The sequence below is a fragment of the Cricetulus griseus genome, chromosome 2 (genome assembly GCF_003668045.3).
Source record: "Cricetulus griseus strain 17A/GY chromosome 2, alternate assembly CriGri-PICRH-1.0, whole genome shotgun sequence".
Classification (NCBI taxonomy): Eukaryota; Metazoa; Chordata; class Mammalia; order Rodentia; family Cricetidae; genus Cricetulus; species Cricetulus griseus.
In genome coordinates this window covers 75,770,866-75,798,462 of record NC_048595.1, presented here as the reverse complement: position 1 = coordinate 75,798,462, position 27,597 = coordinate 75,770,866, and the positions used below count along the sequence as shown (strand labels likewise).

At 37.1% G+C, this 27,597-nt stretch overlaps 1 protein-coding gene across 1 annotated transcript in view; it reads right to left on the bottom strand.

Moving 5' to 3' along the window:
* Positions 1-27,597, bottom strand: part of Megf9 (multiple EGF like domains 9) — a 108,818-nt gene that overhangs the window by 9,611 nt on the left and 71,610 nt on the right. The window contains exons 3-4 of the mRNA XM_027400254.2: positions 11,746-11,885; positions 7,072-7,215 (exon numbers count right to left, since the gene is read on the bottom strand). Coding sequence (XP_027256055.1) covers positions 7,072-7,215; positions 11,746-11,885 — 284 coding nt within the window. The remainder of the gene's footprint in view (positions 1-7,071; positions 7,216-11,745; positions 11,886-27,597) is intronic.

The following is a 27,597-nucleotide window of genomic DNA, read 5'->3' as shown; positions in this document are numbered from 1 at the left end:
AGAACCTTGTTTTTTTATATTTTAAGTAAGCGATTTTAAATCAGAAATTCTTAAATTACTTTGCATAAAACAGTGACAACTGAATGAATTAATAACTCTTGCAACATGATATGTAGGAAAAATACTCAACAAAAGGTTTATACTTCTTGTTTTCAAGAAGCTTATAACTCACAATGGTACCATATTGTAATTTTTTTATGGTTAACAACTATAGCACACAAACTCATTTCAAAAATTCCAGATAAAATAGATTGAAGGGCTGAAATCAAGGCTTGTAAGAGTTTTTCATCTCTCTGATTTCATACCCTGTGGACCTTATGACATGATATTCACATCTGCCTCCTGTTTTACTCCTTCTTGCTTGCACTTTGCTATTGCCACACCTAAGTTCTCTCATCAGTAATTTTAACATTCCTGCTGTGCCTTTGTTCTTGTTTGTTTGTTTGTTTTTAAGAGAGTACCTCACTGTGTAGACCAGGATGGCCTTGAACTTGTGATCCTTCTGACTCTTCCCTACTGCTAGCTGGGATAATGATTTCTTTACCTGAAACATCTTTCCTACCATAGACTTTCTGAGGTTATTACTAAAACTCCCTCACTGGCCTAGAATGTTCCCCTCTGTGCTGGCTAGTTTTATGTGAACTTGCCACACAGTAGAGTTATTTGAAAAAATGGTGCTTCAATTGAGAAAATGCCCCTACTAGATTGGCTATGAAAAAGAAATGTGAGCAAGACAGGAGGAGCAAGCCAGTAAGCAGCACTCCACTATTGCTTCTGCTTCAGTTCTTGCCTCCAGATTCATGTCCTGCTTGAGTTCTTCCCCTGACTTTGCTCAGAGATGGACTGTTACCTGGAATTTTAAGATGAAATAAACCTTCCTCTCCAAGTTGCTTTTGGTAATGGTGTTTTATCACAGTAATAGAATTCCTAACTAAGATGCCCTATTAGTGCATTTACTATATATAGACTGAATCACTACACTGTATATTGTTTGTGCATTAGACAGTGATCTTTTGTCATGGAATATTATTTTAAGATGTGTTACATTAATTTATGCTGTGGAATGTTTGTGTAATGATGCAAAGATATGTTGCATTCTTATATGCGTTACTTTGTCTGCCTAAAACATGTAATTAGTCTAATAGAGAGCTGAACAGCCACTAGTTAGGCAGGAAAAGGGAATAGGAAGGGCTGGCAGGCAGAGAAAATAAATAGAAGGAGAAAATGAGAAGACCGAGGAACAAGAAGAAAGAAGGAGAAGATAACTCTAGGGCCAGCCACTCAGCTACACAGCAAGCCACCCAGCTACACAGCAAGCCATGAAGTAAGAAGAAAGGTATATAGAAAGATAAACCTCAAAGGCAAAAGGTAGATAGGATAATTTCAGTTAAGAAAAGCTGGCTAGAAATATGCCAAGCTAAGGTCAGGCATTCATAAGATAGAATAAGTCTCCCTGTGATTATTTGGGAGCTGGGTGTCAGACAAAAAGTAAAGAGTAAGAAACACCAACTATAATCTCTGAAAGTATCAAACCGAATTCACTTAGAACTTGCTACCCCTACAGGTACATGTGTTGGGGCTCACATGTCATATTCTGAAAATATGCTTTGCCCAGCCACGAGTTCAATGAGCTCAGAACTTCTACTATTGTCTTCTAGATGTTGGCTGATGACCTCTGGATGGATGGCCTGGCCTTGATGTGTGAATGGCTCCTATTTTGTATAACTAAAGACCTGGGCCACCCTAAATGCTAGTGAGACATGCTGGTATGCAATGTCTGAGGGCTAGTGAATATATCTGCTTAGGAGTGTCTCTAGAATTAAGGGAAATATTTGATACCAGCCCTTTATACATGATAATAGATGTCTTCTGCCATTACCCCCACTTTTGGCTTTTGGATGGTTACTTAAGATGATTCTTGAATAAAGTGATGCCTCCAGTATTGACTGGGAGGCCTCCTGATGTGTCCAGATGTCTCTGTCTCATCCTTAGCATTGTTTGATAGCTAGGCCTTCCCTCATCCACACTTCCCCACTCAGGGTCAGACTCAGGGTTGTTCATCTGGTTCTGATCTCAGCCTCAAAGACATGAGTCTGGAATAGATGGCCCCTGTAGTGTGAGGCTAATACAGGCTGGACCCCGGCATACATGCATGCCTAATTGGATTGCTTTCATCACAATTCAGTCTTTGGCTGCGATCAACTATTTCTAAGTGTCCCAGTCCTTATTTTTCAAGGCCCTGTTCAAACATAACTTGTCCCATAAAGACACTTCTGTACTTCCCAGTAGACAATATAAGTCTTGCCAAAGCTCTCCTAACTCCAGTTTTACATACCTAACCATTCTGAATTATGACTATATCCCTTTCTAATTATTCAACATGCATTACTGGCATTACAGTACACAGGGTATTAAATGATTAAATATATAGACATCATCTCTACCCTTGTGGAGCATATAGTGTTTAGAAAAGACATAAGAACAAAAGATTTCAAGCACATTACTTTTCACAGGGATTTTCTTTTTACAGAGAAATTCTACATTTTAAATTCTTCATATGATAGCGAATTCAGTTAAGTTACTCAAACAAGTAAAAAACAACACCTTAAGTAAAGCGCTATGTTAAAAAATGTTACTCATGGGGCTGGAGAGATGGCTCAGTGGTTAGGAGCATTGACTGCTCTTCTAGAGGACCAGAGTTCAATTTCTAGCACCCACATGGCAGGTCACAACAATCTGTAATCCCAAGACCTGACACCTTCACACAGACATGCAGGCAGGCAAGACACCAATGCACATTAAATAAGAATAAATAAATTATTGTTTTAAAATGGATAAATGGTCCCCAGGAATGGAAGTGGCATGAACTCCTGAACTAATTGGGAGCATGAGGGTAGGGGGGAGGGAGCTGCTACAATAAGAGCAAGAGAAGAGGAGTAGAGGAGAGGAAATGGAGGGGCAGAAATATTGAGTTGGGGGAAGAATAGAGGAGAGAGAGCAGGATGAGAGATACCATATCAGAGGGAGTCACTATAGGTCCGAGAAGAGATCTGGAACCAGGGAGATCTCCAGAGACCTACAAGGATAACACGATCTGACAATCCAGGCAATGGTGGAGAGGATAACTTAAAAGCCCTTCCCCTAAAATGAGATTGATGACTACTCTTTATGCCATCCTAGAGCCCTCATCCAGTGGCTGATGGAAGCAGAGACAGACATCCACAGATATACACTGAGCCGAAATCGGGAATTTAGTTGAAGAGAGGGAGGAATGAAGAGCAAAGGGGTCTGTACCAGGTTGGAGAAACCCACAGGAACAGTTGGCCTGAACAAGGGAGAGCACATCGACCCCAGATGCTGTTGGGGAGGCCAGTACAAGACTGATCCAGACCCATGAACATGGATGTCAATAAGGAGGCCTCTGCATTCCAGGGAGCCTCTGGTGGTGGATTAGTATTTTTCCCTGGTGCAAGAAGGGACTTTGAGAGCCCATCCCATGTGAAGGGTTACACTCTGGCCCTGGACACATGGGGAAGGGCCCAGGACCAGCACAGGAAGATTTGGTGGACTTTGCAGAGCCCCCGTTGAGGGCCCTACCCTGCCTGGGGAGTGGTGGGGGTAGGCTGGGGGTGGGGGAGGAGGGATGGGGGTGAGGGGAGGGAGAGGGAGAAGGGACTTACATGTGAAACAAGCTTGTTCCCTAACTAGAACTAATAAATAAATTAAAAAAATAAAAATAAAAATGCATTCTTCCCACTGCTCTTGACATTTAAAAAAAGAAAAAGAAAAGGAAAAAATGTTACTCATGATGAACCAATAACTTATTCAGCTAAAGTTCTTCTTTACAAATCCTATTAAGGTCTTAAATCTTAAATCTTAAATTGTTACCAGAAGCATGTCAATATGCATGCTCTGGAATTCTGATTGCTGATGCAAATTTAAATATTAATACACAATTTTTCATATTTCTGACTCAAGATGACAGCCCTAACATCCTAAATGTTTAATACACATACTTATATAGTGAGAAACAACAAAGTATTCTATATAAAAGCATCATTTATTTTAGGAAAAATTAGGGGAAAATAAACCCAGTCCCAGGGACAATGGCAGAGCCTTTCATATTTTAGTTTTCAGCCTTTTGTATTTCTTCTCTATCACACTGACAAGCATGTACTAGGTGCTTAATTACTACTTGTGAAATAAATGACAGAATTTTTCAGAGCTTCCTATGAAAAGAGAAATGTACCAATTCCTATTATTAGGTATAGCAACTGACTTTCCAGATTGTGTCAAATGTTCCCTACTCCTGGTAATCAAATGTTTATACTTGATAGGATAGGCATGAGTAAGAAATGGGGCATTGGAAACATTTCTATGGCTTTAGAAACTAAATGATAGAATACACTGTGGCTTCCATCTTGCCCTCTTTTGGATCATTCACTTGTGGCAGAAGCCAGCTGCCATGGTGCAAGGATATTAAGTAGCTGAAAGAAGAAATTCACATGGTGACTAACAGAATCTTTTTGCTTTGAGCAAGACATATGAGTAAGCCATATTGAAAGCAGATTCTATGGTCCCAATTAAGCCTTCAGACTACTGAGTATAGCCCTGACTAACATCTTGACTGCAGTCTCACGAAAAATTATAAGCCAACATAAACAACAAAAAGAAAATTAAACTGAATGCCTCTGAAATGAAACAAATAAACACTTTGTGCTTTTAAAAAGGACATCAAGGTATGTCAGATTTTGTTGACTCCCATGGGAAGCCTTACCCTCTGAGGAGTGAATGGGGGGCGTGGGGTTGGGAAGGTGGGGGAAGCAGGAAGAGGGGAGGGAGTGAGCATTAGGATTGGTATATAAATGTGAAAAGATTGTTTAAAAATGGACATCAAGGAAGTAAAAAAATTGATTCATGGGATAAGTGAAAATATTTACAAATTATTGTTTTTTAACCTTTTTATTCAAATATTTTATAATGCTAGAGAGCAAACCTAGGACCTCCTACTTGCTAGGTAAGAGCTCTCCCATGGAGCTATACCCTCATTTCTTACAACCAAGCATCTGATAAGTGATTTGTATCTATAACTCTATCAACATAAAGATTAAAAACACTATAGTTTTAAGATGAACAAAAATCCCAAATGTAGCACAATTAATAAAAACCCAGAGACAGATATTGGAGTTAAAGCTGAACATCAGAGAAACAAAACAGTCAGCCACTAGAGAGTTCTCATCTTTACTAATGCTCAGATCGAACAGGCGATCCATTAAACCTCAAACTGCTTCCAACTGCATTGCTCCTCAGAGTGCAATGTGTATCTGTCTCCTCCTGTCTCATAGTCCTCTTTAGTGCTAGTATTAAAGGTGTGCCATCCCAAGTGCTGGGATCAAAGGTGCGAACTGTTTCTCTTTTAGAATGATTCATTCTCATGTAGCCCAGGGTGGCCTTGAGCTAACAGAGATCCATCTGCCTCTGTCTCCCGAGTGCTGGGATTAAAGGTGTGGTCACCACTGCCTGTCCTTTATGGCTAACTAGTGACTTAGGTGTGTGGGACTAACTAGTGGCTTAGCTCTTAAGTAGGTGTGTGGCTAACTAGTGACTTAGCTCTGCACTTTGATCTTCAGGCAAGCTTTATTTGTTAGATTACAAAGAAAATATCACTTCGTTAGATTACAAAGAAAATAGGTATTTGCTCAAAAGAAATACAAAAGTGGCCAATAAACACACAATTAGCTATCAGAGACAGGCAAATTAAAACAATAACGCAATACCATTTAACATCCATTAGGATAGCTACAGGTATAAAAAAAGATCTTAAGTGTTGTTGAGGCTGTGGACAATTCAGAATCATCATATATTCTTGTTAATAATGATAATGTAGGGGTTAGAGAGACAGCTTTATCAGTAAATTGCTAATGTGCAAGCATGAGGACCTGAGTACAGAGCCCTAGAAACCACGTGGAAAACACTGCAACGGTGTGACACACATCTCTGTTGGGAAGATTGAGAAAGGTAGATCCCTGGAACTTGCTAGCTAGCCAACCCAAATCAGTGAGTTTTGTGTTTACTGAGAAATCTTGCTCCCCCCAAAGTGGGTGCTAGAGAAAAAGCTCAGTGATTAAGAGCAAGCACTGCTCTGACAGAGTGCAGTTCCCAGCATCCATGTAGGGTAGCTCATAATGACCTGAAACTCTACCTCTGGGGACCCAGGAAATTGGAGGACCTCTTCTGGCCTCTACAGGCAATACACTCATATGCACATAATACTCCACAGACACACATATATACATATAATTTTTAAAAATCTTAAAAAATAGGATGGAGGGAGACTGGAGACATGAGATGTGGATCTCTGCCTTCCACATAACATGCTTGATCCCATAATAATTCATACACATTACACATGTATCACCCCACCCCAAATGATAACATAAAATGGGATATTTAATTTTGGAAAACAATCTGATACTTCCTCACAGAGTTAAAAAGAGCTGAAATATGACATACCAATTTCACTCCTACTTGTATGTCCCAGAGAAGTCAAAACACTTCCACACACATCCACTGGGGGAAGCAGCTCAGAGGCAGAGTGCTTAGCCAGTAAACCCAAATGAATTACTGGGCTCAATCTCTAGTAGTAGGAAAAGCATCCAACAATCACTGACTTGAGGGTGTACTGGCAACATTATATACACAAAAACGTGAACAGAAATATTCATAGCAGCATTACTTATACTAGATAACTGTTGAATGTTCACCAATTCAGGGAAGAATAAATAAAGTGTAGCATCTATACAATTCAACAAGAAAATGTATGCATTATTGATATATATTACAATATAGGTGAACTTTGAAAATATGTTATATGAAAGAAGCCAGACACATGCAGTGTTGGCTATTAGGACATATTAATATTTTATATACGTATTATAGTTTGATTGCAAATTTGTAGAAAGGAAAATTGCTGTGATTATTATACTTCATTTTAACATCCTACAGAACCTAATTCATCAATGCAGTGTACTTCGCTGAAGGAAGTGAAGACCGAGAAAAAAAAGTCCTTACCTATTGTGCAATTGCCTGTAGAAGTCACCGCTGAACAAGGGCAGCGGCGGCATTCTTTAGTAGCATCAGGACTCTGATAAAATCCTTCTTTGCATTCTTCACAGTGATCCCCTTTGCTATTTTCCTGGCAGTTTAAACAAGCACCTAAAATAATCAAATTATTGTTTCAGAGTTAAGGAACTTTCAGAAATCCTGCCTGCAAAAAGACCATAAAATTATACAGAAAAAAATAACAGGAGTAGTGTTTGGCTTCTATTCTGTTGTTAAAAATAAAGAAAAAAAAGATTTAAGGGGAGAGACTACCCTCTTCTGACCTCCCTTGGCACCAGGCACACATATATACATGCAGGCAAACCATTCATATACATAAAATAAAATAAATACATCTAATTAAAAATGGTTGTTTATGTGTATGTATGTGTTGCCTACCTATGTTTCTGTGCACCATGTATGTGCAAGTGCCCTCAGAGTGCAGAAGAGGGATTTGGTGCTCTTTGAACTGGAGTTACAGGTGGTTGTCCCCTGCCCAGTGCAGTGCTTTTAATTGCTGAGCCATCTTCTAACACTTCCTGATTAATTTCTGAACTAGCATTGTCTATGAATTTAATGTCTCCAATGAGAAGAAAGCTGGGTACATGATTATAGTCATAATCATGTTATGGTTAATTGGTTATTGGTTAATTGACTACACATTAAAAAGAAACTTTGTAGACAGAAAAAAAAATAAGATATGTTAATAGAAGAGTAAATCAATTGTAGTACTTTCATAGTTTGGATTTCATAGTCAAATAATGAACTATCTATGTACACAAACAAGCATCTTAAAGACAGCACTGGTTGAAAAGCAAACTGAAGAATGGCACATTGATGTTTGAGCATGGAGATCAAGGGAGATGTGAATCTGACAACAGCACATATATCTGGGGCCTGGGTGAGATCACTCAGAGGGAAAGTACATGTGCAGAGGACAAATGTGATAAGCTCCAAGCTCCAAGACACTAGTGTAGAGCTGACAAAGGGAGATGGAGCACAGCTGACAGAGAAGGAAAAGTAGCCACACAGGAAGAAAGCCATGAATGTGACATCCTGAAGCAAAGCAGTTCCTGAGCAGCCAAGGCAGTCAGTGAGTCAGGCTGCTGCAGTCTCTCTTGCATGGGACACTACCAAGACAAAAAAGGACCTTGAGTTCTTAAAAGTAAGTTTACTATCTGAAGGAAAAATTTGCAGTTAAAAAATTGTTGACTCTCTTATATTTTCATTTAAGAAAAATGTACTAAATAATGAAAATCTGGAAAAGAAGTAAATGAACAAGAAAAGTGCGCTGAATGAACACATTCCTTAAAGTCTTTTCTTATTTATAGAGACTTGGATTTTGTCATTGAAACAGTCTAATTATATGGTACTTGTCATTTTACAGGCAGATTATTCACATTGTCATGTAGTTATTTGTCATTCATAAAAGCACTGCAATGAAAACATTCTAATAGGTACTATTTCTTGGCTGTTATAATCAAGGCACTATAGATATACAATTGTATTTAATTTTATAACTTACTAGGCGGTTATGATTTTCTAGGTTCCTAACTATGTATTATCCAAGTAACTGTACTAACAACCTATTGCTACAAATATGGGTAGCTAGGCTTTTTTATGATCATAACTACCATTCTGATGAGCATTTTCTTTTTAAACAAAAAACCTTCTTATTAATTTAGAATTATTTTCTCACAAGGTTCCTGAAAATAGAATTTCTGAGTCAAATATTTTCAAGACCCTTTTTATACCTATTGTCAAAAATTTCCATGTGATATTTTCGCCAAGATATTTTTACTACAAAAACAAAACTTTGAAAATCTAAATCAATCTAAAACAGGAATTCCAAAACTAGTGGGAAGAACAATTGTGCAAACATACAATATGGCCACCAGAGGGCAGCCATATCACAGCACTGTTGAAAACCCAATTTTGACTAAAGTAGATGAACTGCTGCTCTAAGTCAGGTGCTCACTCCTATACATTGGATTCTATCTTATTTTATTTTTCATATGGCAAACCATTTGTTTCTTTTGGAGACCAGAATAATTCAAAGGATTTCTTTTACTTTATCTCAAGATGTTCAGGTCAGTGTGAGAGCTGCCTCACTGTTAGAAAGAAAAAGAATCTTGTAAATAGCTTTCTGGTACTGTAAAAGACCCAAGAAAAACTAATGACTCAGCACAATGAAACATTCTTCTTGCTACCTAATGTTGAACCTTACCCTTCCTTTTCATGTTTTCTGTTAATTTGTTCATTTATCCAACAAAGATTCAGTGAGTGCTCAGTATGTGCCAATATCTGTGCTATACATTGTGCAAACAATGGCGATGAAGCTGATGCTGTTCCTGCCCTGATAGAAGTTACTGATAGAACTGAGTAAGCACATGAGAGTGATGGTCACAAGTATACATGTAAACATCAATTGTGACAATGTCTGAAAAAATTGCAAGTGCATGAGACAGTGTATAGCAGAGGACATTACATTTAGTGAGGAGCATCAGGAAATGCTAATGAATGGGTAAAGCCTGCTCTTAAGCTCATGCCATAAGTTATTAACTTAAAACATCATTAATTGTCAGTTTTAGATTGCTTCTTTTTAGTGCATGTGTATGTGTGAGCAGGTTCATTTGCATGCAAGTACACTTGTATGTGTGCACAAGTGTAAGCCAGAAGACAATCTCAAGTGTCACCCTCAGAATTTCTGTCCACTTCGAGATGAGAGTCTCTCAGTGGCCTGGAGCTCGCCAATTACAGTAGACTAGATGGCCAGCAAGTCGCAGGAATTCTCCTGTCTCTGTTTCCCTAGCACTAGGATTATAATAGCTCATGCCACTGGGGCTGGAGAGATGGACGGCGGCTCAGAGGACCCACATTCAGTTGTGAGTACCCACATGACAATGGCTCACAACTGTTTATAACTCCCATTACAGGGGATCAGATGCCCTCTTCTAACCTCCATAGACACTGCACACATGTGGTGCACAGACATATATGCAGACAAAGCACCCATACATATAAAACCATGCACAATATTTTTGCATGGGTTTTGAGGTTAGAACTCAGGTCCTCATACTTGCATAGTAAGCACTTTACTAATTGAGCTATCTCTCTAGTCCTCATGATCGCCACCCCACCCTATGTGTGTGTGCATGTGCACAATCTTGTGTGTGAGTGTAGTGCAGTGCTAGTCTCTAGTAAAATTTTGTCTCTTTTTACCCATTTTGTCTGATTTTCTAATTCCTTAATATACTAATTTTAGTTATTTTAAAGTTTCAAAGTTAACTTTGAAACTTACTCATAGTGCTGACTCCATTGCTTAAAGTTTTATTACTTGCCACATTTCTCCATTTTTGTATTCTCTGTTATTTATTGTATGTCACACCTGATATATAAAAGAATCAAAGAGGACCTTCTTTTCCTGTATTAGGCAAATAAGAGAAAATGATGGTCTCAATTCAATCAGGCATGGAAGTGGGCTGCACACAGACTGCAATTTTCATATCTGCCAGTTCATCTCTAGTTTTTCATGATTTCTTTGCATGACTTTTGGATTAAGAATCTGGCAGATCTTTGTCTCCTTAGCTCTGAAGGATTTGAGAGATTCAGCACTGACCACTGGGGCTTCAAACATTCAGACTCATTCCATGCATCTTTAGAGTTTGACAAAGGATTTAAAAAGAGCTGGCTGTATGTTTTAACAAGTCCTCTTTTCTGTAAAAGGATTTTGTTTCCTCAGCATGAAAAATTTCTGGGCTGGCCGTCCATTTCCTTTATAGTCAGCTTTGGGAAAACTGGTCTTGTGTTTAGAGCTCCTCTGGTTTCCAATTATCCTGAAGGCTCCAAATGGCTGTCAAAAGCTCTTCCAGTATAAATCCTTTCCTTGAGCCAACCCTTATTCCCTAGCCTGTGCTCAGAACTGGCAAATCTCTCTTGGAAAGAAAGCATGTAGTGTACAGATACAGCTTGACTTAATTGTAGATATCATGAGCCACAACTTTCATGACTATGCCTAAAAAATCCTATGCCCTTTTCTTATATAGTTTCCTTACACACTGCAGATTAAAAAAATAGAGTGGTACAGTAAATGGTACTAGAACCTGTCCGAATTCACCAGGAATGTGCCCGGCATCTTTGATATTAGCTTGAGATAAACTACCTACATTCTAGGTTTAATGAAAGTCGCCTTTGTCCTTAACCCCACATAATTAACAATTTGCTGATCTACATTGTGAGGACTGGTCAATCTTGCTACCACCCTTGACCATAGTTGTGTAAATAAGACACCAGTAAATTGTACTCTGCAATCCTGGATCCACCTGACTCTTCCTCAGGTCTCATAGAGCCTCAGTTCTTCCACACAGGATTTCTCAAGTGAGTATAGCTCACTTGGAGGGATTCTGACTCATTTTTTTCACACTTCATTCTGTGTTGTTCTCCATACTTCCACAGCTCTTCAATCAATAGAGTTTTTGAACTTCATAAAATATCAAGTTGTTATAAAAGTTTGACTTGTCATATGCCTTATTATATCTATTAAAAAGAACAAAGACTTATAAACTATTTGAAAAGAATCAATATGTAAAGACTTCAAGATTGAAGGAATAAATAATTTCATATGCAATTAAGGAAACTACATACCTGTGAGAACATCACAACTACTAGACCGATTGTTGCACTGGCAGGGCAAGCAGCCTGTCATGTTAAAGCCATAATATCCATCTTGGCATTGGTCACACATGGAACCAGTGATACCCACTCTGCACTGGCAATTTCCAGAACTGCAAATAAAATAAAGGACAATGTACAAAAATTAAGTGATTTTGAAAACTGTATTGTTCAAATGCTCCATAGATTATCCAAGCACAGCCAAGAGTTTCTATTAGGTTCTACTTTCCAGAGGCATAAAATTGTTTTTTTTATGGCTTTTGTTTGTTTGATTGGATTTGATTTCTGGAACCTGGTCTCACTTTGTAGCCCAGTATGGCCTGGACCTCACTATGTAGCTCAGGTTTGCCTCAAATCATAATCCACTTGCCTCAGCCTCCAAAACTGGAGAACTTCATGGATATTATTCAGCTAATAGTATTGAAAAAAACACTTTATGACAATTCCATCCTTTATGCTTGAGTAGTTTAAAGTACATGGCAAAGGACTCATGGAGAATAGGCGTTCCCAGTACAAACCCATTCTTAAATGAGCACTGGGGCTTAGAACTGTATCTCATTTCAACATTATCCCACAGCTCTACAAGCATCTGTTCCAATTTGGATAAATAAGCCAGTCTACCTGGTTTCTGGCTCATAAATGTGAAAGTTAACATCTTGATAAATGAGCTGGGCATAATAACGTATGCCTTTATTCCTAATACTTGTGAGGCAGAGGCAGGTGACCAGTCTGGTCTACAAAGCTAGTTCCAGGAGAGTCGGGGCTGTTACAAAGAGAAACCCTGTCTTGAAAAACAGCAACAACAACAGCAACAAAAACCCTACCAAAAACAAACAAAAGGTGTTGATAAATGAACTGGTTCACACTCATTTCTAGACTAGTAACTTGATATAATTCTCTATTTCAAGCCTACAATGTATTTAAATCATATTTCTGGTAAGATGGAGTTCACAATTAAGTAATTATAACTAGAATAGAGATGTCTGATGCATTTTATGCTAAATTGTTAAGATTTTCATTTTTAGTTATGTGTTTGTGTCTGGGCATATGTCTATGTACATGTTTGTAGGTACCCACAGAAATCAGAAAAAGACACTGGAGCTCAAGTTACAGATAATCATGAGTTGCCAGACATAGGTACTAGAAACTGAACTCTAGTCCTCTATAAGAACAGCAAGTACTCTTAAGACCAAAGCCATCTCTCCAGTTCCTGCATTAAATCCCATAAAAATTCTAGGTTGCTAATCAACCAACCCCTCAAAGTAAATATAAAGGACTTAAAATGTTTACTTAGTATCCCATAATTTCTATTTATTTTCTTTTCCTAGATGACCATTATAACAATAGTAACAATTCTCCCCAATCATTAAAACATAACACTTTTGGTTATTTTCTTTTGTTTTGAGACAGGGTCTCTCTATGCAGTCCTGGATATCTTGGAACTTACTGTGTAGAACAAGCTGGTCACAGAGATCCTCCTGCCTCTGCCTCTCCTTCTACGTACTGGGATTAAAGGCATGTACTACCAAACCCAGATTATTTTTTCTTAAATTATGGACCCTTGTTGAATGAATCAAAACAGAATCCAGGGATATTCATTGCTGTGATCCACATAAGCCAGCCGCCTAGCATACACAGGATGAGCAGAGCCAACAGTGAACTCAAGAAACAAAAGGAAGATGTGCTTGTGGTTGTCATCTACATAAATATCTAGTAGAAAAAGTTAGTATCAGTATACAGGTTTGTTTTTCAGTTCTGAGGATTTAAAACCAAGGCATGATACATGCCAGGAAAACTACCATTGAATGACATCCCCAGCCCTCAACTGTTTCATAGCAACATACAGTAGCATTTAAAAAAGAGTACCATGTCTTATTTAATTTTCTTGATGGAATTTAGGTTACTTCTAATGTTCAACTATTACAAGCCTTGGGAACCCCCATTGGTCCTGTGGTACATCCATGGCAAGAAGCAGGAGGGGGGTTGGACAAAGGCTTCTGTGGCTCTTGAAGAAATTATGACATGGATTTTAGGAAAAATCACAGCTAGTTGGGGAAGAAATATGCAAAGTAATGTGTTGGAGAGTCAGCTCAGTGGTTAAGAGCAGTTATTGCTCTTGCACAGCACCCAAGTTCAATTCCCAGCAGCTACACTGTGGCTCACAACCATCCATAATTCCAGCCCCAGGGTATCTGATGCCCTATTCTAGGCATGCCTGGGGAAAAATCACTGCCTGATATATCCTATCCATCATCACAGAAGTCATCAAAGAGACTGCAACACAGTCTCTTTGGCACAGAACGCAGCATTTCAGAATGGATGCATCAGGTATAACTTTGACATTTACCACTCTCACAATAATCCCTCTGGATATTTTGAATTCCTTCTTTTCTACTCCATGTTCTTACAATCATTCACTTATGTCTAACTTGTCACCCATTTCTATAAAATTTTCCTTAAGTAACTCTTGGCACACTTATTTCTTCTGTAACCTTTCCTGGAATGGTCTCTGTTCATATTTACCTCTAAAATTTTTCCTGCTTTCAAGGCTCTTTTTCCAATGAAAAATTTCTCTAGCTAGTCCACAGAGATCTGTGGTTCTCCATATTTACATTTTAATCCCAAGTGTAATTTGTTCTATATTCTTTCAACATGTTAAGCTTTTTCTCTCATTAGATTATAAAATTCCTAAAACAAAAGTTTATCCCATACTTTCCTATTGTCAAGACCTATCACAAGTACAGGGACAGTGCTCTGTAACAGACTATTTTAATGTACATCATATTAAGTGTGTGTTTCAATTCAAGGATTATATGTAACCAACTTGGTAACCTCAGAAATGTAAAAACAGCAAATGCCTGGTTTGTTGTAGCTATTCAATAAATACTTGATGAATGATGAATAATACACAGATTAAAATTTGGAATTAGTCACTGGGAAGAGGAAAAAAATAAAAACACTAATTACCAGGGTTCTTGGGGGAAAAAGCTAAAGTATTTTCTCTTTGCCACGTCTTTTCTTCAGTTGCAGTGGGAATCCATGAGAGTCTGGTAAATCACTGGCTAAATGGATCAAAATCCCATAACTTTCAATAGGGATACTATTATTGTTGATTGTTTTATTTTACTTGAAGATAGGCATTCAGTAGGTCATCCAGTCCAGGCTGGCCTCTAACTTTTTTCAGCCTTCTGAATGCTCTGACTACAAGTGTGCATCACTACACTTGGAGGGAAATGCCTTTCTTTACATGTTTATTCTAGACCTCAAAAATTTAGACTTTGAGCAGATCTTGGCAGTAGTCACATGGATAGGAGACAGTTTAACTGAAAGCTAGATTTAAAAATAATTTTCTTAGAGATTTAGCTGTTAATAGTGATTCCCTAAGCAGTTGTTGGTTCAGTTCATCAGGCCAAGCTAAAACTGTTAATACTTACGCAGCTCTTATGCATGTCAGTTAATGCAATTCCCTACCATCTCCCCATTTCTATTACTGTAATAAAAATAGAAGTTCTACATTTGAAGATTATTGGGACTCTGGACTGAATTTTGCAGAAGTAATATAACTTTGAACCATGAATACTCTACTTGTAGTTTACAAATCTAAGGGTTTTATTTATTTATTTAACTAAGATATGCTTCTCAGTTTACTATGCACCTAGTCCAACCAGGAAGTTTTACCTTCTACCCCTAAAAAATATTTTAAACAGAGTTGAACTTTGCTTCTTTGGTTAGCATTGATTGCCAGCTTCATAGGCTCTGGGATCATCTAGAAGGCAAGACTTGAGGCACACCTATGAGGGATTATCTCCACTATGTTATCAGAGGTGGGAAGACCCATCCTAATAGTGGCTTGTGTTCTAGAATGCAGAAAAAGGACAAGCACAAGCATTTAGCATCCTTGCTTCCTGACTGGGGATACAATATGACCAGCAGCCATAAGCTTCTTGTATCAGAATTTTCCCACCACTGTGGACTGTAGCCTAGAGCTGAGGGATGAAATAAGTCCTTTCTGCCACAAGTTGCTTTTGCCTCAGTATTTTATCACAAAAACAGGAAGAGCAACTAAGACAGCTTTCCTCTTCTGCTTGTCATGGTTATCTGAAGAATTGGCAAAAAGGAGTAGAAAAGTAGAAAACAAAAGTTAGTATGGTTTTACTCAAATCTAACCTAAAAAAGAAAAAAAGAAGGCCAGTCTTGTGTTAATATTACATACTTACCATCTCTCAAATATTGTATCTTAAAAAAAAATCATGTAACGAACTGCATATCTGTTTAAAGCTACCTAGGCTATTCAGCCACACAATTTTCTAGCAAATATGTGAATTTATTGAAAAAAACCCTAAAATGGAGGTATTCTAAAAGCAGGAATAATAATAATATGATACTACTACTACTACTACTACTACTAATAATAATAATAATAATAATATGAAAACAATGAGCATCTGTGTTGAAGACCTATGTTAATAAATACTCTCCTCATCCTCCAGATAACTCTTCTAGGTGAAAGTCATAATCTTTAATTTGCTTTTGACAAGGCAGAGTTATTGTTTACAGATATTTGAGTTGGGTTAATTTGTTACTATCATTCTGTGGATCCTATGCATGATAGCTCACTGCCCCTACAGTTCTGACCAGAGATACTTTTCTATCTAGTCTAGAATAAATATTATATCTTTCTTACTTCCAGTAAAAGTGTAATGTTTCCCAACAGAAGATGAACAATCTCATGTTAGAAAAGCTGCGGAGGGTAAAAATACCCAAGGTTCTCAGAGGACACAATAGCAAATATTTAGATATTCAAGTTAGATGACAATTTTAACCCTTGTACTGTCCATATAGATGGTGAGCACTGCATTTTTATGAAATCCAATAGACATTTACTAAACACACCTCTTAAATAACTTTGGAAAACAGAAAAGATGCCCCCAATACATTCTAGTCTTACCCAAAAGTAAAGTATATCCCAAAGGTACTAAATTATTTTGCAAATAAAATATACATTCATCACACCTGAAACACAGAAGATCTTGTGATTCAGCAAGAATCAATCACTTAAATCCTTCTACATGTGATGAAACAACAAAGAAATATCACTTGTACTGAAGATGGCTAACTGCATTTTATTAGCCAAGTTTCAAGCATTCTGAAGTATCTATGAAACATGTTTGCTCTTCATTCCTTTAAGACATTGCTTAGTACACAAATGGATCAGGAGTTACTTGTGAGGATCTACCATGAGACAATGAATCATAACCATCCCATAGCTATGACATAGCCATGTTTCCTGAGTTGCTGCTGCTTCTTTAACAGCAGTCCTCAACCTGTGGGTCATGACCCCTTTGGGGGGGGTCACATACCAGATATCCTGTATATCAGATATTTACTTTATGATTCATAACAGTGGCAAAATTACAGTTATGATGTAGCAATGAAATAATTTTATGTTTGGGGGTTACCACATGAGGAACTGTATTAATATAGAGTTACAGCATTAGGAAGGTTAAGGACTGATGGTCTTTAAGGTGTTTTCCCATTAGAATTCTGTTCGGGACACTCAAAACACCAAAGTCAGCTGGAATCTTTCTCCCTGGAGAATCTATCCTTTAGTTACTTATTTTAAAACCAACCAGAGGTTTTGACTCCAGGAATCCTGATGAAGCCAAGATTGAATCTTGATATCACGCCTCACTTTTTCTGGGTAGATTTTTTTTTTAAATAACAGGAAAGGGGGTGCTTTCTTTTCACAAAACAAACAAACAAACAACAAAAAACAAGGGAATCGAGTGGGAAGTTTGTTTGTGAGATCTGCACTAAACGTGCCTTTCCATCATGTTACTCATGGCTTATAGCCAATTTTGGAATGTATAAGGATTCAATCACTCAGCAAACATAAAGCTTTGCCTGTGTGACTTCTTTTACAGCATAAAGCCACACAACACCCCCCTTTCATGGGATCCCTGTTACAGATTGCTGAATGCTTTCTGAAGCAAAGGTCAATGATATAAGTGCAGGGGAGGAGCTGTAAAAAGGTTCCATAGATAGAAATGAGAGAATAGAAGACTAACAGCTTTATCTCTGTATATTCAGGAAGGGCACATCACTCCATTTTGGACCGAAATCAGAAATCTGTAAGATATGCTAGCAAGGCATTTAAGGTAGAATTTGTTCCTCTTGTGTTATTTCCTAGAGGCTTGAATTTCTAGAAAAATGTGAACAATGTACAGAAAATAAGCTTACTCTATTTAGAGAAACTGCAAATATACCCCACATATCTTAAATTATCCAAATAGGATTTTAGATTTTTCTTGTGGTGCCAATGCTTAGTTACAGAATTTGTACAATCACTGATATCAATAAATATTGTAAGGTTTTAATACTTAAAAATTATTTCTTCAGGAAGGTTTAATGCATGGATGGCATTGTCAAACAACTCAGGAAAAGTTTTAGAAAGTTATTTCTTAGGGCTGGTGCGATAGCACAATTTGGAGAGCACACAAACATGTTTAAGACCCTTGGTTTAATCTTTACCCCCAACAGTGTATTTTTTAAAAGTATATAAATAAATTGGTTGTTTTCCAACATGAACAGTTACTTATTTTGTAAAAATAAATTAAAAAGTCTGTCATCTCAAGATGACACACATCTATGCAAAAAAGTACTCACTAATCAGGTTTTTAAAAAGGTTCTGTTTTGCTTAAGATGTGTGGATAGAGAATATTCAGAATTTCCATTATTTTATAATTATATTGATTAAGTGGGAGGAGTAGAAGGCAGGAAAGAAGGTATCAGAGTTTATGGGAAAACAGCCTAAGGAGATAGAGCTTGTTTCTCATCCAGCTTTCCTGGTGAGAAATTGGCACAAAGTACATACTCTTCCTTACTCTAGCTATTCTCCTTTGTGAAAAGAGGGTAACCACAACAACCTTTATAGGGTGGACTATTGTGAGAAATAAAAACCATATACATTATGTTAGTACAAATGTCATCTCAAACATGAAAGCAAATGTAAAGATTGTGACAATATTCTTAGATCATGTTTTCCCCCAAGTCATATTAGAATAGCTTGGAATTCACTGTATCTAAATACAGGGAAAACTGTAAGTTACTTACTTTTTAGATTCTATTTTTAACCCCCCCTTTAAAAAGTAAAAAGCACTTAATTTTCTCACTAGTTTATAGCAACAAATAGTTAGGGAAAGAACATATAGTGATATGTGTTACAGTTTCCGGAAAGAAAATCTTACAATTGTGAGGGGAAAACTCTGGAAAATCTTACATTATGCAGAAGCAAAGCCAGGTTGATCATTTGTATCAACAAGCTAATGATTTATTTTTTTAAATATCAAATATCTTAGCATGTTTTTGTCATTAAAATACCTGTCTATATGATTTTTAAGACTAGCAGTGTATAAACTACATGCTTATGTACACATTTAGATACAATGTAGTTAACTTTAACTAAAAATATATTAATTGATGTATTTATAATCACTAGGATCTAGAGGGATGGTTCAGTGAACAGCAATTGAGGGTCTCATAGCGGAACAGAGTTTGGTTCCCAGTACCTATATCGTGAAGCTTACAACTGCCTATAACTCCAGTTGGAGGGGACTTAATGCACTCTTCTGGACTTCATGGGCACACTCATACACACATCTACACACACCTACACACACACACACACACACACACACACACAGAGAGAGAGAGAGAGAGAGAAAATAAATACGTTTTCTGGTTCTTTCTTCATCAGATAGTTTACATGATGGTACTCTGAAAGGGAGAACATGAAATAGAAAAATTAACTAAGAATATCAATTTTCTTTTCTTTCCTTTTTTAAAGAAGGAAGAACTTTTGTTTGGCAAGAGACTGTTAATTAAAATAGAGTAAAAAAAACCCTGTTGATTATAACTTCTCTCAAACTATTAAAATAAGGTTTGAGAAGTAGTACAAAAATTTAGCCACTAGAAAAGTTTTTACATAAGAAAATAAATAAAAAATTACTGACATTTTTTATTTCATTTTGAGCCACAGTTTTGTAAATGAGATTAAAAAATAGTTTCCTTCCTTCTTAGCAAAAATACTCAACAATTGGACATTGGGACTGTCTGTTCCCCTATCTGTCTAGTCATGGAAAATATCATTATACAATGAGCAAAGCTCCTTTTCTGGAGGAAAAAAAGATAGCTTTATTGTTGAAAACACTGGCCTATTATGTCAAACATTCCTTGTATTTTTTGAGGGCAAATAGTACACAATATGTTAGAGAAAAGTCAAATTCAGATAGAAATTCCTAATAATTAAAGTGTATTGCCTAAGTACAAAAATATTTTCTGATAACTAATTTTAATACCATTAAATTTAAAAGCTTATTTGAAAAGTCAGAGGCAAAACACATCAAAAATATCATATTCCCAGAGCCATAACTGGGAAGCTTGGCTCAATTCAGATAGGAAAGCTTTTCTCATCCCCTTCAGTTTTTTTTTTTTTTTAACAGAAGAAATAGAGCCCTAAGAATTCTCAGCCTATTCAATTACTCCATTACTTAGACAGTGAGTTTCTCTCCCTCCCTTCCTCTTTCCCTCCCTCCTTCTTTTTATTTATTTTTGAGACCGGGTCTCATTTTGTATCCCTGGCTGACTTTGAACTGGCTGTGCACACCAGACTGGCCCTGAATTCACAGATTCCCCCTGCCTCTATCAGTCAATGACTGGAATCAAAGGTGTGTGCCACCATGCCTAGTTTGTTTTCAACTTTTTAACTGTTATGTACCTCTTATATATCCCTTATGCTCCTGAGTACAATTTTCCCTAAGGAATGTACCAAGGAATGAATTACTAGGCAACCGACTTCACCAGGCAATGCATGTTTTGCAATGAAGTAAAGTACTCTGTGCTTCACCACACTTGGCATTCTTGTGATTACTAAAGTGACGAGGTGTGTCTTCATAATTGCAGGTCATGTGAGTTTGCTCTTCTGTAAAGGGTCTCCCAAGTACTTTTCACATAAATTTCTAGAAACTCTAGAAATGTTTCTGGGAAAGCAATCCTGTCACTTTCAAGTACTGTAATTGTCCTTTCTCAGTATGTAGTTTGACTTTTTACCTTCGTTATAAGATCTTTGCATAAAGAGAAGTCTCTACTTGTAATATAGTTAAATTGATCAGAATTTCCCTTTTTATATTTTGAAAAAGAGTTTAGCAAAATTAAGACCATACACACTAAAATAATTGTTTTTCATACTTTTTAAAAATAACTAAAGGGGCTAATGAGAGGCTCAGCAGTTACAAGCACTGTCTGGTCTTCTAGGGGACCCAAATTCTGTTTCCAGCACCCACATGGTGGCTCACAACTGTAACTCCAGTCCCATGGGACCCTATGCCCCCACATCTGGCCTCTGAGAGTACTGTATGCAAGAGATGCACAGATATACTTATAAGCAAAACATCCATTCAAATAAAAAAATAAATTAACTAATGAGCTGAAAGGATTTGGGAAGTTTTCAGCATAAAGGCATTGAAAAGTAGTTGAGGAAGCAGACATATTTAACCAGATTTAAACAAAAAACAAAGTGTGCAAGCAGCAAAGTATTGCATGTATGACACTGATGACTTTTTATATTTTATGTATCAGTAAAAAATAAATATAAAAATAAAAACTCTGGAATTAGGATGCCTGAATTCAAATCCTCATTCTCTCACTAGTCATATGGTTCTATGTAAATCATACATTTAAGATTTTTTTTTTTATGGGACTGGAGAGATGGCTCAGCAGTTAGGAATAGTTGCTTTTACAGAGGACCTGGGTTCAATTCCCAGAACCAACATGGTGGCTCACAACCATACATAACTTCAGTTCCAAGAGATCTAACACTTCTTTTGAATTCCATGGATACCAGACACACAAGCATTGATTACACGTACATATATGCTGGCAAAATATTCATATATATAAAACCTAAAATATTGTTGAAGATTTTTATGTGGTGACCTCAGGACAAAATCCCACCCAGCTAAGCTTCCAACTTGTGAAAAGGAATTAAAGAAAAACTTAAGCAGTAAAGAAAACCATTGGGTACATAGGTGCCCAAAGAAGTCAGAAGATTGTGCAGGATCCCCTAGAGCTGGGATTACATGTATCTCTGTCATGGGTATTGAGACCTAAATTCAGTTTACTCTGAAAGGAGAGTGTGGTGGTTTGAATGAGAATGGCCCTTATTGGTTCACAGATTTGAATGCTTGATTACCCGGGAGTAATACTATTTGAAAGGAGAAGCAAGTGTGTCACTGGAGAATGGGCTTTGAAGTTTCAAAAGTCCAAACCAGGCCCTGCAGCACTCTCTCTTCCTGTTGCCTGGGGATCCTGATGTAAAACTCTTAGCTACTTCTCCAGCACCATGTCTGCCTGTGTATGCCCTTACTTCCAGCCATAATGACAATGGACTAAACTTCCAAAACTGTGAGCAGGCCTTAATTAAATGCTTTCCTTTATAAGAGTTGCTATGGTCACGTTATCTTTTTACAGTATTAGATGACTAGGAGAGCCCTGACTATGCTATTTGTTGGCAGAATGTGGACTTTGGATTAGAGAAATAGTTGAACCTTTAATGGGCCATATTGGCAGAAGCATGGAAGACGGTGCTAAGGGCAATTTAAACTATGGGAGTCCACCTCAAGCAGTTTCAGAGCAGAAGAATTTTAGTAAGTGACCTAAAACTATTCTTGTGATCTTTTGGCAAAGAATAATGGCTACTTTGCCCCTTTTCAAAACATCTGTCTGAGGCTAAATTGAAGAGTTTTGGATTAAAGGCATTAGCAGAGACTATAAGAGAGCCTAGGATTAATTGTGTCATGTGACTGTGGCCAATCCTTTGGGTATCTATAATGAAAAGGAGCAAGCTGAGCAAGAAAAAAAATACAAAATGTACAGTTTGAATTAAGTCCATCACTCAAGGTGCTAATAAGTTTAAGGAAAAGCCCAATGCTAAATGGAATAAAGGGAGTGGTGACCTTAGGACAAAATCCCACCCAGCTAAGCTTCCAACTTGTGAAAAGGAATTAAAGAACAACTTAAGAAGTGAAGAAAACCATTGGAAACTAAACACTGATGAAAATGTATTTGAACAAGGCGGCCAGGGTCTAGTCCCAACAAGCAGTAGAACTTGGCAGCTTCGGCTTTAGAGTCAAGGATGTAAATAAGAGGTTGTGGAATCCCCCTCCATGGCTAAGGAAAGTCTCTGAGGCCAGGCATGTCTGTCATAGGTGTCTCTGCATGGAGGCCTAGAGAGGCCAGTTTGTGAAGTTGCAAAGGTGAAGCCTGGATTTCATTGGAGAAGACAGAGTCATGGAATATCTCCTGAGGAAAACTGCAGACTGGGTGTCAAGCCATCCTAAGGGGGAACAATCTGTTGTAGTCGAAAAAGCTGAAAGGAGTTGCAGATCTGAAAAATATTTTGGCATTAGACATGGAGATATAGAATTTGGAGTTTGCCTTGCTGGTTTTTAGACTTGCTTTGGTCTGATATTTCCTCACTATGCTCCCCTCCCTCTTTTTGGAAGGTAATGTGTATTTTGTGCCATTGTAAGTTAGAAGTATATGATCTGCTGTTTGATTTTGTTTTTACAGGGGTTACAATTAAGAGACTTCCTTGAGTACCATGACTTAGGACTTTTAAACAGTATTGAGACTGTGATACATTATTGAGACTTTTGAAGTTGGACTACGTATATTTTGTGCTATGATGTGGCTACAAGGTCAAGGAGTTGAATGTGGTGGTTTGGGTTTGAATAAGAATGAACCCCATAGGCTCACAGATTTGAATGCTTGAATACCAGGGAGTGGTACTATTTGAAAGAATTAGGAGTATGGTCTTGTTAGAGTAAGTGTGTCACTGGGGGATGGGCTTTGAAGTTTCAAAATCCAAGAAAAGCCCAGCAGGAGAAAGTATCTCATACAAATGCCATAAGGTTAATTTAGTAAACATGTTGGGCATGTATGTAGAACAGTGCCTGATACATTAAAAACTATATGTGCTGTCATTAGTTTTATATGACTGTTGAAATATCTCTCTGGACCTCAAGGTCATTAAGATGTTCTTTTACAGCTTTATGTTCGCTTTCACATTTAAGTATTTAATCCACCTGAAACTTTCCTTTGTGTATGCTATAAATTAGGGGTCCAACCATAGTCTCCTCATCATGTCAGTCAACAAAAGCTCCAGTAAGATCCATTGGAAAGTAAACTCCTTTGCCTCCTGATAACTACTTCTGCCACATGTTCATGTCTTTGTGCATATAAGCTGTCTTGGGGTTCATACTGTTTTACCTATATGCCTGTCTCTGAGCTATCTGGACAGTGTCTGTATTCTGAATTGCTCTCATCTTATTTCCCACCAGTGCTTTTAGGGAAACTTTTCAAAGTATACCTGTTAAAAGAGCAGTACTCTGCATATCTTTGGAATAAACTTTTTGAGTATCCCACTTCTCTAATGCCTGCTTTCAATTTTTCACCACTGTAGCCCCAATGACTGCATTAATCAGCTACCTAAGCACACTACTTTATCAGAGACACTGGCAATGAACAATCTTCTACAAGGGATCCCCATGATATGCCCCTATACTATTCTGTTTCTTATTCAAATGTTGTATTATTATCCATAAGTACTTACTTAACCACACTAAAAATTCTAAGTTTTCTTACTACTTTATATAAGTGAATTTTTATTTTCTTGCTTGTTGCCTTGTTCACTCTCTCTCTTACTTTAGGGAGTCAGTTCTGTGAAGTCAAGGAGTTCCATGTGCTTTGTCCATTGTTGTATTTCCAGAGCATAGATTGTTTCATAGCAACAGCCAGTCATGCAAACTTCATTTGGATCAAAAATTCATGTAATTTCTTCATTAACTTATGACAATATCTAAAAGTATTACATCTGTTGCCACCTTAGTCCATTTAATCTCTTCCATGTACTTAGTCCTGGTACTTTATGTCACATTTCACACATCCATTTAAATTCTGGGAATAAAATGTCATTCTAGGTGACTAGAACAAATTTTTTAATTACACGTCCTTGATGGGCCAATAAAGACATCAGAGATCTTAGATTTGTACTTTAAAACAAGACAAAGAAAAGCTTACAGGAAAAAAAGTACCTCAAAGAAAAATCTGTTTTGCTTAAACCTTCTTGTATGTGTTATATACACATATAAACAATTGTGAGTATGTGCCTGTACAAGTGGAGGCCAAAAGAAATGGCGGGAGTCTTCCTCTTCTTCCACTATTCTTTCTACTGTGCATGGGGGGATTCTTATTGAAAGTGTTTCCTATTAAATGTGAAGTTCACTTATTCAACAAGACTAGCTGGTCAGGAAGCTCCAGTGATCCTCCTGTAACTGCCCTCCCAGTGCTTTGATGACAAGTGTGTGCCATTCTGCCCAGCTTTTTGAATGGGTACTGCACATCTAAATTCAGGTCCTCCTATGGCAAGCACTTTACAAAATGAGCTACCCTCAACTCAGTTAACCTCTCCTAATAAATATACTTAATAAATTAAGACTCTACCACACAGCTTTCATTAGCTTATATAAACAAAGACTAGAGAAAGCCATATAAAACATGCTGTTTCACTTCCATTTCTTGCCCATCCATATATGTTTTTGACAACAATTTTTATTGCCCACTATTATCACTGATTCTGGAATTGTAGTATGCATCAGAATCATCAGAGGAGTTACTGATCCCTGTCTTAGAGGTTTTGTTTCAGCAGGTCTGGCTTGAGCCTGGGATTTATATTTCTAACGAGTACCCAGGTTATGCTCATACTGTTGATCAGGGACCATAACTGAAGAATCACTGTATAAAATTAACTTGAAAAAAATCACTATATATTGTCAAATATGCTAGGTCTGTAGGCTGAAGATGGATGCCCCACCATTACAGAGGAACCTTTGATAACTGTCCAAGCAGCCAGTTATATCTGTGATTTCTTACAAATTTTTGAAGTTGCTAGCTTGCACTTCCATTTACTCAGGTAATATTATTTCTTTCTTGGGTCTCTGATGGAGTTGAAGACTTTATAGTTTTCATTGTTAACAAATTCAAAAAAGAAATTCACTAAAGAAACATAAAATGTATAAAGTTGAGAGATATAAAAAGTTGATTTGGGGTTGGTAATGCAAGTTAGAATAGAAAGTGAATTATGTGTAAAATTTTAGACTCACCAAGATAGGATAGATGTGGAGTATTTTCTCTGAATTTGGCAGTTGTTAATGGGCTAAACATTGTTGATGTTTTTATTGTCTGTATATATTGCATATTATTGTATTTATTGTATATAGTTTTTCTTAGTAATAATCTTTATTATTTTAGACAAAAGAGAAAATGTGATGAAATTTTATTTTTGCTCTAATAAATAAAGCTTGCCTGAAGATCAGAGGTTGAAACTAGCCACTAGTTAACCATAGAGGTCTGAAGGTCTGGACAGACAGGAAGTGATATGGCTGGGTGGTGAGAGGAATATAAGGCAGGAAAAGACAGGAGCTCAGCCTCTTTTTGGTCTGAGGATTTTGTCCAGGTAAGAACTCTAGTGGCTGGCTGCTCTGCTTCTCTGATCAGATTTTACCCCCTAATATCTGTCCCCATTTTTTTATTAATAAGACCAATTAGAACTTATGCAACAAGATATTTTACAATGTTTATAATCTTAACCATTTCTAGTAAATTTTACATTTCTAGGTTTAGTATTACACTATTAACTTGATAGGAATCCCAATCTAAGAGGAGGATCCTTCAGCAAAATGATGGTAGGTGTGTGTCATTAAGACCCAACCCTTTTACCTTACTTTCCATCCTTCTCAATAACTGAATTATAATTACTGTTCCTAGTTTTTCACTGTTTTCCTATTAGTCCTAGTTGCCCTGCCTGCCTTCTTCCCACTCCATGACACTTGTGTTCAGATTTCCAAAAGTAAATAACTGTCATTCTGACTCTTCAAATCAGTTTGATATGTTCTACTTCTTATCTTTTCCTTTCAAATGATTAGCATTTCATGCTTCCTTCTATGAAATACTTATTGTAATTGTGGTCCAAATTGATTTCAAACTTACCTCTTCAATGACCAACCCCTACACCAATGACTCATGCTCACACACACTGAACCTAGCACTTACATGAGATACCCATCCATACTCCTATATATATTCTTGCCCTGTTCTATTTCAATGCACAGTTGGAAGAGCCTTTGGGCTAAATAGATCTGAGTTTATTTTTTCAACTTTAAGATTCCATTTGTAAAGTTCAAAAGCAGTTGTCTAACATGTGTAAGTCCTTAGGTTTATTTTCCCTCAGCTCATATAGAAACTGTGCTATTTACTAGTTATTCCATGTAGCTAAGTAACTTAGTTTCTGAGAGAATGATGATTGAGTTGTCAGAAGTTGGAGAGTGTGTTCGTGTAAAGCATCAAACACAGACGTTTAACCACATTAATTAACATTAATCTCCTTATTCCTCCTGATACCTTTCCTGGATTATGCTGCTTCTTTGAACAAATATGTCAATCAAGATAAGCAATATATTTCTCTGTTAATTTTTTTCTGCAAATAGCTACAGCATGTGTTGTGTTGTATATCTTATTCATTTTTTGAACTCCTTAAAAGATTGTTTCAAGATTTAAAAAGTAAAATTAATGAAATGGTTATGGTGTGTGTTGAAAATTAGATGCAGAAGAGGAAGAGGATTGTCATTGACACTAGAAGCTGTCTTTTCAATATAGTTTTTTGACAACATGGGAATTATGCTTATGCCCTTCTGGTATAGTAACTATAAT